Below are 15,590 nucleotides of genomic sequence, written 5' to 3' on the forward strand. Positions count from 1 at the left end.
TCAACATTTATTTCGGGGGACCTTTATTTCTTGTGGATGGAAAGTCAGTAGGCTGCATGAAGCGTACTTCACACAGATTAATTATTAATTATTTAGATGACTAAACACACATGAATCAACGTGAAAATCTCCCAGGTGCCACTTGATGTGATTATCATGGAACTCTGATTTCTAAATCCGGCACAAAACACGAGAAGGAAACGTCTTCACAAAGACCCAGAAGGAAATGGAAGATAATCATAATCTGGCTCTGACACCGGAGTAGGAGGCTTTTCATTTAATTTAATTAAAAGATGTCTGACCTTAACAAATTTTTTTATTCAATTTGAAAGATGAAAGAAAAAAGTCAACACCAATGTTAATATTTAAATAATTATCAAATGTTCTCACCCACCTCACCTCCAACCCTTCGGTGGGGTGGGGTGGGGTGGAGTACCCACCACCTCTCCACCCCCCTGCCTCCACCCCCCTGCCCTAATCGTCAGGTCTTTGATCCTTCCTAGCCACGTTGCATTGCCCCACTTTCTCCCCTTCTACAACTTCTCAACCTCAGGTGAATGTTTGTGATTCTGCAGAATCGGTTGAGCCAGACGGCCTCGTTCTAGGAGACTCCTCAGTGCTGACTGGGTCTTCATCTCCTGGCTTGTCCTTCGTCTCATGACCTCGTCTTCATCTCCTGACGCTGGTCTGTCTCATCAGTCTCAGTCCAGAGCAGGTCCAACGTGTTTCAGTTCAGAACACGGTTTACTGAAGCAGCAGCAACAGGGCTGGTCCCGGCCCAAAGGTCCTGGGTTCGATCCCTCAATCTCCACAGCCTTCCTGTAGACATCCTAGAGCAAGATGACCCCTGACCCCTACCTGCTCCTTAACGACTGGTCTCTGTACTGTCTAACCCCTACCTGCTCCTTAATGACCTGTCTCTGTACTGTCTGACCCCTACCTGCTTCTTAATGACCTGTCTCTGTACTGTCTAACCCCTACCTGCTCCTTAATGACCTGTCTCTGTACTGTCTAACCCCTACCTGCTCCTGAATGACCTGTCTCTGTACTGTCTGACCCCTACCTGCTCCTTAATGACCTGTCTCTTTACTGTCTAACCCCTACCAGCTCCTCAATGACCTGTCTCCGGACTGTCTAACCCCTACCAGCTCCTTAACGACCTGTCTCTGTACTGTCTGACCCCTACCTGCTCCTTAACGACCTGTCTCTGTACTGTCTGACCCCTACCTGCTCCTTAACGACCTGTCTCTGTACTGTCTAACCCCTACCTGCTCCATAATGACCTGTCTCTGTACTGTCTAACCCCTACCTGCTCCTTAACGACCTGTCTCTGGACTGTCTAACCCCTACCAGCTCCTTAATGACCTGTCTCTGGACTGTCTTAACCTCTAGCTGCTCCTGTGGAGAAGGTCTCAGCAGTCCTGGTGAGCAGTAGGTGGGGTTAGCAGTAGGTGGGGTTAGGAGCAGGTGGGGCTAGGAGTAGATTGACCAGTAGATGATGTTGAAGAGCACGTAGGAGCCGGGAAACAACACGCGGGCGTACGAGTCAATGACGTGCGTGTCGACCCAGGTGCTATCGTAGCCGCCGGATGTCACGTGACCGGTCACCTGGTCGGTCACCTGACCGCTCAGCTGGTCGCGCTCCATGGCGAGCTGCAGCAGCACCGTCTCCCGCTGCTTCATGCCGTTCCCCAGCGACGCCATCAGCCCGAAGCGGCCGGCCGCCTCGCCGTAGCGTCCGGCCGCCTCGCCGTAGCCCCCTGTAGGAGCCCCGGGACGCGGCGCCTCGCAGGTACAGGGCAGCTGGGGACAGGAAGTTGGAAAACATACATCAGTATGTTCAATAAAATCTAAAGAATGCATTGGTATGCTTCTAATAAAAAAGTACTGTATAGGTAAAAGATTGTTTACTGAATTGGCATTCTGGACATTGTGGGCTTTTTTCTGCCCTTCCTGTCTTTGTGAAGACAGCGTTTGGCCTGTCCACGGAGGTCGGATGGCCGGACGTCCGTCCAGAGGCGTGTGGAACCCAAGCGTTGTGCGTAGCGCCAACAGGCCTCCCATCTAAACTAGTGAACACGGAGGACCTCGGCGCAGCGCTACGACTCAACCCCGCTCCCTACCTGCTCTCTGAGCTCCCGCTCTCTGGCGTCCTGCTCCCGGACCCTGCGCTCCCTCCTCTCTTGCCGCGTCGACAGGTAGTTGACGGCGGCGTACTCGATGACCGAGAGGAAGACGAAGACGAAGCTGACCCAGAGGTAGATGTCCACCGCCTTGATGTAGGAGACCCGCGGCATGGAGGCGTTGACCCCCGTGATGATGGTGGACATGGTGAGCACCGTGGTGATACCTGGAGACAGGAGGGAACCATGGTGACACCTGGAGACAGGAGGTAACCATGGTGATACCTTGGTGATACCTGGAGACAGGAGGGAACCATGGGACTCAGACCAGGAACTATTCCAGAGTGAAACCAGTATATCATTCATACAGGAGGGAACATGTCTCCATGGTGACACCTGGAGGCAGGAGGTAACCATGGTGACACCTGGAGACAGGAGGTAACCATGGTGACATAACACCTGGAGACAGGAGGGAACCATGGTGACACCTGGAGACAGGAGGTAACCATGGTGACATAACACCTGGAGACAGGAGGGAACCATGGTGACACCTGGAGACAGGAGGTAACCATGGTGACACCGTGGTGATGCCGTGGGACACGAGGGACCAGCTAGCAGCTTACTTACTTGACTCACAACAAGCTACCAGCTCAAAGTAACTTTCCCGCTGGGTTAGCAGTGCTAACCTAGTGATGCTAACCTAGCGGTGCTAACCTAGCGGGGCTATCCTAGCGGGGCTAACCTAGCGGCACACGGGCGGGCACGGCGCGGCGGTCGATCCAGAAGGACACCCAGGAGAGCATCACCATCAGGGTGGCGGGGAAGTAGGTCTGCAGCAGGAAGAAGAAGATGTGGCGCCGCAGGGTGAAGTTGATGTAGAGGCGGTTGTACCAGCCTGGGGGCAGAGGGCAAAGGGCAAAGGTCAACAGCCTGGGGGCAGAGGGCAAAGGGCAAAGGTCAACAGCCTGGGGGCAGAGGGCAAAGGGCAAAGGTCAACAGCCTGGAGGAAGGAGGGCAAAGGTCAGAGATTAACAGCCTGGAGGAAGGAGGGCAAAGGGCAAAGGTCAACAGCCTGGAGGAAGGAGGGCAAAGGTGAGAGGTCAACAGCCTTGAGGAAGGAGGGCAAAGGTCAACAGCTTGGAGGAAAGAGGGCAAAGGGCAAAGGTCAACAGCCTGGAGGAAGGAGGGCAAAGGTCAGAGGTTAACAGCCTGGAGGAAGGAGGGCAAAGGTCAGAGGTCAACAGCCTGGAGGAAGGAGGGCAAAGGTCAACAGCTTGGAGGAAAGAGGGCAAAGGGCAAAGGTCAACAGCCTGGAGGAAGGAGGGCAAAGGTGAGAGGTCAACAGCCTTGAGGAAGGAGGGCAAAGGTCAACAGCTTGGAGGAAAGAGGGCAAAGGGCAAAGGTCAACAGCCTGGAGGAAGGAGAGCAAAAGGGCAAAATGTTGGAAAAATGATAAGGTGGTGCTTAGTTTTGTTTTTTAGTGTTGTTGTTTAGTGTTGTTGTTTGGTGTTGGTGTTGTTGTTTACCGGTGGTGCTGTAGAAGGCCAGCTTGGTGTTGTTGTTTAATGTTGTTGTTGTTTAGCGTTGTTGTTGTTTAGTGTTGTTGTTTACCGGTGCTGCAGTAGAAGGCAGCTTGGTGTTGTTTAGTGTTGTTTTTTAAAGTTGTTGTTTACCCATGCTGCTATATAAGGCAGCTTGGTGTTGTTTAATGTTGTTGTTGTTTAGTATTGTTGTTGTTGTTAACCTGTGCTGCTGTAGAAGGCAGCTTGGTGTTGTTTAGTGTTGTTGTTTAGTATTGTTGTTGTTTAGTGTTGTTTTTGTTTACCGGTGCTGCTTTAGAAGGCCAGCTTGGTGATTTTGTTTTTGTTGTTTAGTGTTGGTGTTGTTGTTTAGTGTTGATGTTGTCGTTGTTAACCAGTTCTGCTGCAAAAGGCAGCTTAGTGTTGTTTAGTGTTGTTGTTGTTTACCGGTGCTGCTGTAGAAGGCCAGCTTGGAGGAGGTCCTGAACTCCTGGATGAGGAACTGGGAGAGGGAGATGCGGTCGTCGGTGTTCAGCGACTCGTTGCCCTCCTTCCAGTACAGCATGAGGTCATCGTCCGTGTAGGCGTCTGGGGGGAGGGGCATAGACACTAGAGCTGTGCTCTGATTGGTCCACTGAGGGCGGCATCATTTTGCAGAGCCGTTCATAACGTGAACGTTCAAAAGCTGTTCTGAAGAGGTTAGTAGGACGTGTGGTGGGTGGAGGAGCCGATGAAGGCGGAGGAGCAGGTGGAGGTGTTTTGGGTGGAGGAGCAGATGGAGATGGAGGGGTTTTGGGTGGAGGAACTCACAGCTCTCGATCTCGAGGGAGCAGGTCTGCGTGTCGAGGGGGAAGCAGCTCAGGTCCATACTGCACATGGAGGTCACCGTCACCCTGGAGGAGGAGCAGGAGGAGTGGGGGGGGGAGGAGGAGCAGAAGACACAAGGTGGAGTTGGGGTCAAATCAGAACGAGCCACGTCACATGACTTTCCGGTTGGTGGTTGCCAGGGTAACAGCCCTGCGAGCGGTCCTGTGATGTAGGATTGTTCGTGGGGATTAGACCGACCGGACGGCCTGCCGCTGCAGACCTGCACATGTGCAGATTAGCATGAGAGGTTAATGGAGCTCAGCGCCCATCTGGAGAGGACTATTATATTATTATATTATTATCAATATTAAGCTGTTGAGCTTCATAGCCCTCTCCTGCCGCCACTGCTCCAGTTGGATGAGCCTGTATTCTCGAAAGCTCTGGATGTAGGTCTGATTATGTTTTCCTTGACGTATACTTTGGATATTTGAGGGTCCTGTATTCTGCTGCTACAGTATGATACCGTTAATCTGATCTCAGGTGTTTCGCACAAACAATCAGTGGAAAGTCCCTGACCACTGGTCGCTAATCCCGGGTAGATCCCCACACCTCTCCAACATCTCAAGGGCAGAGGGGTTGGGTTCTGCTCCCAGAGATGAACTCCTGACCGCGCTGGAACGCAACCCGTGTGATCACCACCTCACAAACACCCCCTCCTCCCCCCGGGGGGGATGGAGACCTGGGGGGGAGGGTCTCCAAACCGCCGTACCATCGCTCGTCATTCGCCCCCCCCCCCCCCTCCAGATTAACCCCCCACACCACCACCGTCCTCCAATCACAGAACAGGAGACCCATTCCATGTTGTCAAGCAGAAATCCGGCCACCCACGCTACATGCATGAAACGTGTTGATTTCACAGACTCAGTTCAATGAATTCTAATCCCTGCCGCGTGTACGTGGCCTCGGTCGCCGACCGCACGATGCTGGCCTCTGACAGAGAACCCGCCTCAGGGTTAGATTGAGTAGTGGTGGTGTGTGAGCTACGCTATGCTAAGCTTCAGCAGAGGAGTAGCAGTCTCTTAGTATTCATTATATCTTCACAGATGTTCCCATCACCCGTGTGTCGTTCTGTTCTGCTTGATCACTTTATCTGAGGTTGTTTATTACTCTTTAAGTACTTCAAATGCGCTTCGGGTGTCACCCCCCCCCCCCCCCCGGTCGGCCCCCGGTTGCCCCCGGGCGCCTCCCTCTCACTCTGTTCTGGGGAGTTCTTGAGTTCCTCTGGGGGTGGAGAGACTTTAACCCAGTCATTGTGTTCAACGCCTGAACTAATGGCGTTGGCTGTAAACCCATTGGTCTCAGCCAGCAACTCGACAGCCAATCAACTGAATGTCCCTCTGGCTCGTGGACGCTCTCTGCCTTTTCACCAGACCACTTTCACTGGACCAGGGCCCTCGCTGGGCCGAGCCCCAAATACTACAGACTCCGCCCTTTTGGAGAAACATACGGTTGAAACATGTGATTGATTTGAAAAGGAGTGAATGCATTTGAAATGTAACTATCAATATGAATTTGCTGCGGTATAAGATGGATATGTTGCTATAGATCTTTGTTCAGAGTTGAGGGTTCTCTGTTTGAATCAGACTGCTCCTCTCCATCAGGGATTAGCCGGAGCGGGCAGTGGGTCGCTGCCACACATCCCAAAGTCCTGACCTCATGGATCCCAGCCTGTAAAGGCAGACGGCGTCCGGCTGGGTGTTTAACAGCATTGGCCTGAGCCTTCTCATCTGAGTCGGGGATCACTGGTGCTGTCGCCCTCGACGGGTCGCCTTCCAACAACACACATCGGGCAAGAAGTTCAGTTCAACCTCACACCTGCTGACAGCTGACTCCTAGCTAGCTAACAGGTGACTTCTAGCGTGTAACAGGTGACTTCTAGCGTGCTAACAGGTGACTTCTAGCGTGTAACAGGTGACTCCTAGCGTGCTAACAGGTGACTTCTGGCGTGCTAACAGGTGACTCCTAGCGTGTTATCGGGTGATACTTCCTAGCGTGCTAACCATGCTAACTCCTACCTGAGGCTGTAGAGGACCTTTCCATCGGGGAACACCCTCAGCATGACGTTGTCTGTGGTTGTGTCGTGGGTGAAGGAGCGCTTGGAGTGGACGAAGAACAGGTCGGGCACCCAGATCTTCTTCACCAGCCGCCCGTCGAAGGTCATGCTCTGGTTGGTGGAGCTGTGGAAGGACAGACGTCTGTCCTTCCAGTAGTGCCGCAGGTACAGAGTCATGGTGAAGTCCTGACACACACACACACACACACACCTGGTGAGTCTAACGCAGTCACAGCCTGGTGACAGTTGGTTAAGGAGCAGGTAGGGGTTATACAGTGAACACAGACAGTTTTTTAAGGTGCAGTTAGGGGTTATACAGTTTGTTAAGGAGCAGGTAGGGGTGTTAGACAGGGAGTCTAATAAGTAACTCTATGACTTTATTACTAGAGAGATGTTTCCTCCAAAGGGACGGCGCTCCAGCAGCAGACTCACCATGTCCACCTCTGAGATGGTGTCCAGACTCTCAACCTGGACGTCCACCCCCACCGGGACGGCCGGCCCTAGAACCAACACACGCTGTGAGGAACCAGCCAGCAAAACAGCCAGCCAGCAAACCAGCCAGCCAACCAGCAAGCCAACTAACCAGCAAACCTAACAGACAGCAAACCAGACAGCAAACCATCCAACCAACCAGCCAGTCAACCAGCCAGCCAGCAGCCAACCAACCAGCCGGCCAGCAGACAGCAAGCCAACCAGCCAGCCAACTAGCCAGCCAGCCAACCAGCCAGCCAACCAGCCTGCCAACCAGCCATCATCTCAGGGTACAGGCCTTCAGAGTGGAGGTGTGTACAGGCAGCCAGAGTAAGCCGGTCAGTATCATGGTCCCAGTAACCAATTGGATTACATTTTACAAAAAGGTTTCCTCTTAATGTTTTTCTGTTTCAAACAGCAACAAAATGTCCGCCCAAATCCCTGTTGAAAGCATGCAGTGTGTGCAGAGTGCATCAACTAAAGTATGGCTGCATACTCTAATCCCACCAGGCAGTGGGAGGCTTTCTGATTGAATATAAAGACAATGGGATTATAAACATGCGACCAAATCCCCCCAAATAAAACCAACGCAAAGCCTTTGTTTTATACCAACGTTCAATACGAAAACAATGCATCTGAAACTGTGATATGATACTAACGCTATTAAAATCATAAAATATCCTAATAGAAGCGGTACTGCTGTGTGTATGGAATTTATCTTGGTTCTGCTACCGCTAATATCCTTATATCCTAATATCCGTATTTCTAGAACGCTTTCATTGCTAAAGAGAAATCACTAAAGAGGAATATACGAAAACCATGAACACATCTGAGCGCTCACCTCAGAGATTAAAATTAGATTACTGAGAGCCAACAGCTGCAAACAGAAAGGTGCACACAGACAGGTGCACAAATACAGCTGCATACAGACAGGTGCAGGCAGGTGTCCCTGGTAATGAGTTCATTAGTGAATGAAGTAATTACCGATCCACAGCTGCCCATAATCCAGCCCTGGTTACCTCATCGTATCTAAGCAGTGTTTCCCACTCAAAGTACCGATGGTTTGAGGGTTGGAAAGCAAGTGAAGAAGAAGCTCTCTGGTGTGAACCACCTAATGCTGCGTTCACACCAAATCACACATTTGTCGCCCGTTCGCGTTGTCGGCCAAGTTTTGTCGCGGGACAAATCATAATCTGTCGCTGTGCAAGTTGGCGAATTTGTCGCGCCACATCTTTTGCCCGCCAACGGTGCTTCATGCCAATTCATTCTCAACCACGGCCGAGATAACCACCATTGCATGTCTTTACCTGTTGTGGAAGAGGGAGAGATGTCGGAGAACCCGACGCAGCCTATTGTAATGACCACGGAAGAGGGAGTGAATGAAGTATTGATTAGACAGCGATTTATTAGATACCTAATAATCGTGGAACACACAAGGCCGGTAACCATAGCAACGCCGGTAAACAAACCCCTCGAAGCCCAATCCCTACGAGCTCCCCGCGCTACGTCCATCCGGAGGCGCACAGCGCTTTTGGCCGTGATATTATATATACAATTATATTATATTATATTATATATAGAGCTCCGGGAGTCGCAAACGGCAACAATCACTTTCTCTTCCATGCTGCAGTTCACCCCGGACTGCACTGCAGGGAACTGTGGGCCGGTTTAACGCTGATTGGCTGTTACTTAACGCACGTCACTCAGTGGCCACGCTGTTGAACGCTGATTGGCTGTCATCACGCGAATGTCGCGGCAAAGTTGAAATATTTCAACTCGAGCGAAAGTGTCGCGCTGCAAATCCACGTGAACGCGCTCGCCCGTGCCGGGCAAAAGTGTCGCGCTGCAAATCAAATCTTGACGCGGGTTTTTTCTAGCGAGAGATTTGCCCGATTCGCGTCTCTAAGTTGACTTTGTATGGAATCGTGTCGCCCCTTCGCGTTTGGTGTGAACGCACAGTAACATGTGTTAAACTGCGGCTGAAAGGCCTTGCTGAACGGCTGGGTCAGAGCGGTGTAACGGGACGGGGAACAACCCCCCCACCTCCGAAGTTGGGCCGCATGGTGAAGTCATGGTCGCCGATACTCAGCAGCTGGTCCGACTTGGTGACGGATGCTTTGGTGGCGTCCTGGCTCCTCTTGTAGATGGAGCTGGTGGGGTCAGACAGGGTGGGGTCAGACAGGGTCATACAGGGTGGGGTCAGACAGGACGGGGTCAGACAGGTTGGCGTCTTGTTCTGAGCTGCCCAATCAGGCTGATGGAAGGTTGGTGAGTTTGTGATGAAACAGAATTCACAGGCTCTTTAGGTTCTAGGTTCTAAACCATTTCCTGTTGTATAGAAAGGGACCTCATGCACTGAGATCAAAGGTAGGTGTAAAGGGTGAGCAGGTCAGTGTAATGTTAGTGTGTAACAGGTTGATTTTAAGGGTAAACAGGTCGATGTAAAGCGGTTACAGGTTGATGTTAAGGGGTAACAGGTTGATGTTAAGGGGTAACAGGTTGATGTTAAGGGGTAACAGGTAAGGATAATGTTAAGGGTTAACAGGTTGATGTTAAGGGATAACAGGTTGATGTTAAGGGGTAACAGGTTGATGTTAAGGGGTGTCAGGTCGATTTTAAGAGGTAACAGGTTGAGGTTAAGGGGTATCAGGTCAGGGTCATGTTAAGGGTTAACAAATTTATGTTAAGGGTTAACAGGTTGAGGTTAAGGGGTATCAGGTCAGGGTCATGTTAAGGGTTAACAAGTTGATGTTAAGGGTTAACAAATTGATGCTAAGGGTTAACAGGTTGAGGTTAAGGGGTAACAGGTCGATGCTAAGGGGTAACAGGTTGATGTTAAGGGTCACAGGTTAAGTTAAGGTGTTCCTGTACCCCACAGTGTTCCGGAGCGCGACGCCTGTAGGAATCTCCCTCTTCGTCCTGAAAGGAGGAAGTGAACGGGATGATGAGACGACCTCGGAGCGCCTGGAGATTACAGGGATTAGGAGACAGAGGAGACACCAGCCGCTGTGCATTCACTGCTACGATAACCCAGCGGTGTTAGCACTGCTGTGTTAGCCCAGCGGTGTTAGCACTGCTGTGTTAGCCCAGCGGTGTTAGCACTGCTGTGTTAGCCCAGCGGTGGAGGAGAGTGGGATTAGAGCGCAGTGTCGCGGCTTGGCTCCGGTCCGGCCGTGGATAACCTCCCTAAACCATAACAATAACTTTAATTCAGAAAGAATATTAACGCTGATTACGCTTTACGTAAGATAAGTGATTTACTGACCAGGGGAACCTTTAACCTTTTAAAGGTTAAGAAGTACATATATGTTGAGGTAGTTGTTCAAATGATTCCATTTGGTTGTGTCTTTGCTCCTTTTCTTTTAGTGACACGAGGAGCATTAAAATGTATTATTTAACTATCATGACCGTGACGCCTCCGTCTTAAAGATGGCGTTGCGTCTCAGTCAATCTTCAATAAACCAATCAAGTCCGAAACGACAAACATCTGGAACGAGGATCAGCGCCTCCAGATGTCTGAACGGGTTTGGAAACGAATGAGCACAAACACTGTAATATCTAACTGTCTTAATAACTCCATCCTCTGATGTCACGTAAGCTTACAGGAGTTACAGTAAAACTAGGTTCAATCACCTCGCACATTAAGACCACTGAAGACCACTTAAGACCCCCATGAAGACCACTAACGACCACTGAAAACCATACAGGACCTGAGTCGGCCGGCCGTCCCGCGTTGTGACTTCTCCGGCGCGCCTCCGACAGCGCCCGCCAGCAGCGCGAGCAGCAGCAGGACATGCGTGCGCATCGTGCCCAGGAGTCAGCGCGCGACAAACGGAGGATCTCCAAGCAGAAGTCTTCAAACGGCGCTCCTCGCGCTCCTCTTCTCCACAGTCGGTTTACGTGGCAAGAGAAGATACATATTCCCGCCTTGGCTGCCGGACGGACACTGCGCGCGGCAGTATGTATGCCCCATGTTGGCGCCTTTAATCTCACGCGGGAAGCAATCCCGCCTAAACCTTTAAGTCCTCCGGTCAGATGGCGCCGGTTTGGCGCCCACGGGAAAACATACGGCGCGTGCTCCTGTCTCCTATTGGTCACTGGCTGGGTCCCCCTGTCTCCTATTGGTCACATCCTTAAAATACTCATCACATTGCATAATAAATCTTGCAAATGAGAGGGGATGCATTATTTATTATGCAATGTTGATGATAATTATGTTTTCATAATATTATATAATGATTATTTTGAATAATGTTTAATTAAATCAGGATTTAGATTACGTTCCGTATCGATTGCAGCGATTTATAACGTAATCAAGGTATTATTGTTATTTTAATACATTATTATAATATAATATATATATATAATATAGAGAATAATGTCTTGGATAATACCTTCCCAAATGTGAAGGCGTACTTCATTAGCCTATGTCAGCTTTATTTACTAAAAAGGCTTAAAAATGTCTTATTTACTAGAGCCTCGTGTTGTTTGTTAGAATCAACGGATGGATTTTGATTTGTTTTCATCAACAAGATTAGCATCTCCAAATTCTGTGATATTATTTTCCGGTGGGAATGAAAATCTGTTGTTTTTCCTGAACAAAGAAGATTATTATTTTAGGATTCGGATAAAAGTTTAAATGGAAACCCCAAAAATCTGCTCTTGTTTTTCTGAGTAGAAACGCTTGAGAGCTGGATCCATTGAACATGTCCCACCCGCTGAGTTCGGGTTTGTGTTTGAGGCGTTTGGGGATACTGGTGTCTTAGTTAAACAGATCTGATGTTTGGTTATTCCTCAGGCACAGCAGCTGGACACAGCAGGATTTATCTCGTATCTCATTCATTCCGAAAAACAAGGGAGAATCTTTTTTTCCATCACAAATTTTCTCTGAATTCTGAGATAATGATATTGTTTATTCCGAAAAAAATCACAGTTTAATTGTTTTGCATCAAAGCTTTTCCAAGAGTTCTGAGATAACAATCTGGTAAACTCAGAAAAATAGAGAAAAATGGTGAACTTAAGTGAATGCATTAGGCTTCGCTTAATTACAGGAAAGATTAATTTTTAAAAAAATGGAGAGTTAAACTATTATTTGGCTATTTGTATTTCAACGCTACTATGTTGTTGTACTGCGGGTTTTGAACGGTAGGGGAAGATGTTTCCCCGGCAGCGGAGAGGAGAAGGGTAATTCTAACATTGTGTAACAGCTGGATCAGCAGCAGGGGGCAGCACTGACTCCTATCACAAGAGATGTTGTGTAGTTCTGTATTTGGCTGCCGTTCATGTTTGTCCAAATGTTACACAACTTACTGTTGCCTGATACTGTGTCACCATCGTTTTAATGATGCCTGTTAGTTAAGTAGACCAGCAGATATGTGCTTGTTAAATAGTAAACTACTCACTAATAAGAAGTAGTTAAGTGGTACTGATAATGGCTTTCCTCATACTGGCGGTTTATAATGTACCATGCACGCTAGCACACACACACACACACGCACACACACACACACACACACACACACACACACACAAAACCCCAACGTGAGCAAATCCAAATGTTAAATGTCAACATTCATTACAGCAGATCAGCTCAGTTCAGTTCAGCTTCTGCTCGGGAAGGAAAGACTTCTATACCCATACAAATATTTAAAGTTGAATGTTTAATCTTTAAAGAAATCTTGTAAGAAGTTTCATTCTGAATATTGACTAGGTCTGCGTCATTGATTATAGGAATTCAAAATCTGGTTGTTCATTTAAAGATGCGTAGATGTGCTATTTGACACACACACACACACACACACACAAAAGTTGCTGCCTTGTTAATTGCTTTTGTCTCATTGTGATTTCTTATTCATTATAAGGGGTGGCAATACTTTGTGGCCAGAATAAATTGGAATATTTTAGATTTTGTTTTTTGTTTTAGTTAAATATTTGATTTCAAATGAATAATTAATAACTCTTGATGGTTAGATAAATAATAATAAGTAGGAATGATTTCCTGAGAATAATGTGGCGCGGTTTTCAACACATGCAATTGAAAAAGTTATTGTGGCTTGAATTAATACTTAATAATTTCCCGGTAATTTTTGCCTCAATCTAATGTCCTCCAATCGACTCTGCGGAGCCGTTCCTTTAGCGAGTCGAGTGAGGACGGCCGTTGTGTCCCCAGGCGGTCCGACGGAGGAGCGAGAGGAAGGTGACCATTCTGCGTCAACATACAGAAGGTCAGAACGGATAGCAACACCTCCGTGTTTCTACCGCACAGCTTTACTGAATGTTTAATTCGGTTTTATTTAAATTTTATTATTTTCGTCCAATCTCTAGCAAGCAGGGAGCACCGGACGTGTTGACCTTTGACCTCCAGGGTTAGGGTCCTCCAGGGATTATTCTTCTGCTTTTCAAACTAGTGAGACCCTTCACAGATCCACCAGGGTGTGTTTATTTAGGATTAAAGGATTCCACAGTACTCTCCCAAATCTGGATTAAAGACTGGTGTGCACAATACACACAAGAGAGAGAGTGTGTGTGTGTGTGTGTGTGTGTGTGTGTGTGTGTGTGTGTGTGTGTGTGTGTGTGTGTGTGTGTGTGTGTGTGTGTGTGTGTGTGTGTGCGAGAGAGTGATCTTAAAGACGTTTCCGAGTAAGCGTCTGATCCGTGGCTGCAGCAGCTGGGACCAGGTGTTCTCGTGGTCGTGCGGTTGCTGGTTCGACCCCAACGGTGACCGGCTCACATCGCCTCTTCTCCAGTAAAGCATGGCCCCAGTAAAGACTCTGGACCCGAGTGGAAGTAGAAGTTGATTTAATAGATGACTTTTGGAAGGTTAGACGGTAAACATTTCGGTAACATCGTGGAGCGCTCTCTCTCCTCTGTATACACGTCCCATCGCCCGGCTGAACTCATGTGGCATGCTAACACTTTACATTTCTTTCCAAACGGAGACCACCGAGGGAGGCCTTCAAACGCTGTGGCTCCGCGGGAGGGGGTCTCGCTGGGGGAGGCTCACGGTTCCTGTTTTGAAGACGTGCCTCCAACGGCTGTTTCCCCCCGGAGGAGGGGGTGGTTTATATGCTAACTCCTATATGCTCGAGGGCTAGCTTGTTGCCGGGGCGTCGCAGCGGAGGAGGTGTTTCAGGTAGTCGGGTGTACCGGCGTCCCCTCGTTACCTAGCAGGACACTGACGAGAAGCAACAACAACCTAACGGAGCAGCTGTCACACAGACTCCGTAGAGACGAACACACCGAGATGTAACCATGGCGACGCCACATTATACAAAAACTAATGAACAGTTAAGGCATTTTGTGACGCAGGGATGATCCACGACGGTGTGCTGTCACCAGAGTGATGCATGAAGCTGTGGGCCTCCTCAGAGCTCACCACTCTTCAGAGCTCATCACTCTTCAGATGATCACACTTCAGAGGCTCATGCCTAGGAGTGGATTCTCCCGGTTAGGCCACGCCCACTCGCCATTGTTAAAATATTCTGGGATAGATTTCCATTTTTGGGCGTTTCAGGGTCAAAATAAAAACGTCTAGCTCTGCCTATTTGTCCTGCCGGATAAATGGGTCTGTGTAATGCCTGGAACGCTGTCAGTGGAGCACCATAGTATGACATTCACCTGGAAAGAGAACCTCACTCTACTGCAGTCAGCAGAACCCAGGAAGCGGACTGTATTGTTTAGTCCTCTGAGATGAGTTTGGGGGGGGTGTCTCCAGACCGCTGGCCAGCTGAGGTGTCTTTAGGAACCGTTCACAGAGTTTAGAGCGGTGATGAGGCAGCGTCTGTCTACAGTAACCTCTCCACACTGCAGCCGCCCCCCCGCTATAAATCACAGGGGACCTGACTCCGACAAACACACGGATGAATAATACATGAACACCGTTTATAATAAAACGCTCTGCCTGGTGTCTTAAGGCCTCGGTGGAGACAGATGGGAAGTGGTCTGCTCCCACAGGCGAGGGCTGCTTTAAAGACGAGCCGCATGAGGCTCCTGGAACACCCGGAATACACAGAGGACAATTGGTCTACAGAACCAGGGGAAGATTACATCAGAGTTTACTATCGTAAGATATGTTGTCTGGAGGACAGCGACTGGTGGTTTGTGTTTATGTCAAGAGGATCCCGTTCGAAGCAAGATGGTGGCATTTAGAGCGGTTGATCAGAGAGGGTAGGAACTCCTGGGGGGACTTCCTGCTGCGGGGACTGGGGGCCATATTGTGCTCTGTCCTAACTGGTGATTGGGCAGCAATCACCAGTTAGGTGATTGCTATAGGTCAGCCTATTGGAACCCGGAACTCTAAGTTTGGTTGTTGGTATATCAGGGTGAGTCCAGCAGTACTAGTAGGTTCTCTGTGTCACACCGTGATGGAGAAGACCCAGCCTCGTCTCTCCATCACGTTAAGGTGCAGAGGCGTTAGCACACGTCAAGTAAAGAACCCCATGCTAACCTTAACCAAACCAGGAAAACACATAAAATCATTAAGATCTTGGTAACATATTGAATAATGAGAGATTGTGATCAGTCATGTATTTCCATGTGTTTTTGGGATATCTTTTC

The 15,590-nt window shown here is 49.1% G+C and overlaps 1 protein-coding gene across 1 annotated transcript; it reads right to left on the reverse strand.

Moving 5' to 3' along the window:
- Positions 1-1,473: 1,473 nt before the first annotated feature.
- Positions 1,474-10,839, reverse strand: LOC307087815 (gamma-aminobutyric acid receptor subunit rho-1-like; the record flags this gene model as incomplete). Its single annotated transcript, XM_079753467.1, has 10 exons — positions 1,474-1,803; positions 2,124-2,350; positions 2,866-3,018; positions 4,091-4,231; positions 4,454-4,536; positions 6,526-6,749; positions 6,996-7,063; positions 9,078-9,184; positions 9,906-9,953; positions 10,745-10,839. 10 exons carry the CDS (start codon positions 10,837-10,839, stop codon positions 1,474-1,476), a joined length of 1,476 nt encoding a protein of 491 aa, XP_079609593.1.
- Positions 10,840-15,590: the final 4,751 nt, after the last annotated feature.

Source organism: Pollachius pollachius (genome assembly GCF_949987615.1).
Source record: "Pollachius pollachius genome assembly, chromosome: 16".
Classification (NCBI taxonomy): domain Eukaryota; kingdom Metazoa; phylum Chordata; class Actinopteri; order Gadiformes; family Gadidae; genus Pollachius; species Pollachius pollachius.